The sequence below is a fragment of the Bison bison genome, unplaced genomic scaffold (assembly GCF_000754665.1).
Source record: "Bison bison bison isolate TAMUID 2011002044 unplaced genomic scaffold, Bison_UMD1.0 scf7180017864495, whole genome shotgun sequence".
Taxonomy (NCBI): Eukaryota; Metazoa; Chordata; class Mammalia; order Artiodactyla; family Bovidae; genus Bison; species Bison bison.
The window spans coordinates 14,237,617-14,239,212 of NW_011495054.1; the positions used below are offsets into that span (position 1 = coordinate 14,237,617).

General features: G+C 58.6%; 1 protein-coding gene across 1 annotated transcript in view; it reads left to right on the top strand.

Annotated features, from left to right (window-relative positions):
- The window catches only part of LOC104980256 (immunoglobulin lambda-like polypeptide 5), a 31,464-nt gene that overhangs the window by 1,710 nt on the left and 28,158 nt on the right, over positions 1 to 1,596 (top strand). Inside the window, exon 2 of the mRNA XM_010828879.1 lies at positions 411 to 687. Within this exon, the coding sequence (XP_010827181.1) occupies positions 411 to 687 (277 nt within the window). The remainder of the gene's footprint in view (positions 1 to 410; positions 688 to 1,596) is intronic.

Consider the following 1,596-nt stretch of genomic DNA (forward strand, 5'->3'; position numbering starts at 1 on the left):
GGCCTGGACCCCCTCCTCCTCGGCCTCCTGGCTCACTGCACAGGTGAGCCCCAGGGTCCACCCACCCCAGCCCAGAACTCGGGGACAGGCCTGGCCCTGACTCTGAGCTCAGTGGGATCTGCCCGTGAGGGCAGGAGACTCCTGGGGCTGCTGCAGGGTGGGCAGCTGGAGGGGCTGAAATCCCCCTGTGCTCACTGCTAGGTCAGCCCTGAGGGCTGTGCCTGCCAGGGAAAGGGGGGTCTCCTTTACTCAGAGACTCCATCCACCAGGCACATGAGCCGGGGGTGCTGAGACTGAGGGGAGGGTGTCCCTGGGGGCCAGAGAATCTTTGGCACTTAATCTGCATCAGGCAGGGGGCTTCTGTTCCTAGGTTCTTCACGTCCAGCTGCCTCTCCTTTCCTCTCCTGCAGGCCCTGTGTCCTCCTACGAGCTGACTCAGTCACCCCCGGCATCGATGTCCCCAGGACAGACGGCCAGGATCACGTGTGGGGGGCCCAGCGTTGGAGGTGAAAATGTTGAGTGGCACCAGCAGAAGCCAGGCCAGGCCCATGCGCCGGTCACCTATGGTGACGATAACCGACCCACGGGGGTCCCTGACCAGTTCTCTGGCGCCAACTCGGGGAACATGGCCACCCTGACCATCAGCGGGGCCCGGGCCGAGGATGAGGCCGACTATTACTGTCAGCTGTGGGACAGCAGCAGTAACAATCCTCACAGTGACACAGGCAGACGGGAAGGGAGATGCAAACCCCCTGCCTGGCCCGCGCGGCCCAGCCTCCTCGGAGCAGCTGCAGGTCCCGCTGAGGCCCGGTGCCCTCTGTGCTCAGGGCCTCTGTTCATCTTGCTGAGCAGCGGCAAGTGGGCATTGGTTCCAAGTCCTGGGGGCATATCAGCACCCTTGAGCCAGAGGGTTAGGGGTTAGGGTTAGGGTTAGGGTTAGGCTGTCCTGAGTCCTAGGACAGCCGTGTCCCCTGTCCATGCTCAGCTTCTCTCAGGACTGGTGGGAAGATTCCAGAAACAGGCAGGAAACCGTCAGTCGCTGGTGGCCGCTGAGTCAGGCAGCCATTCTGGTCAGCCTACCGGATCGTCCAGCACTGAGACCCGGGGCCTCCCTGGAGGGCAGGATGTGGGACTGCAGCCCGGCCCCCACACCGTCACCCCAAACCCTCGGAGAACCGCGCTCCCCAGGACGCCTGCCCCTTTGCAACCTGACATCCGAACATTTTCATCAGAACTTCTGCAAAATATTCACATCGCTCCTTTATGTACATTCCTCAGAAGCTAAAAGTTATCATGGCTTGCTAACCACTCTCCTTAAAAATTCTTCTATAACGTTCATCTTTCCTGCTCCTTAGACGTGTTTTCATTCCACATCTCTTACTACCTTTGGTCTGCTCGTGCATTTTCTTTTTTTTTAATTTTTTTATTGGAATATATTTGCGTTACAATGTTGAATTTGAATTGGTTTCTGTTGTACAACAATGTGAATTAGTTATACATGTCCTGAGGAGGGGCGGCTGCGTGGGTGCAGGAGGGCCGAGAGGAGCTACTCCACGTTCAAGGTCAGGAGGGGCGGCCGTGAGGAGATACCCCTCG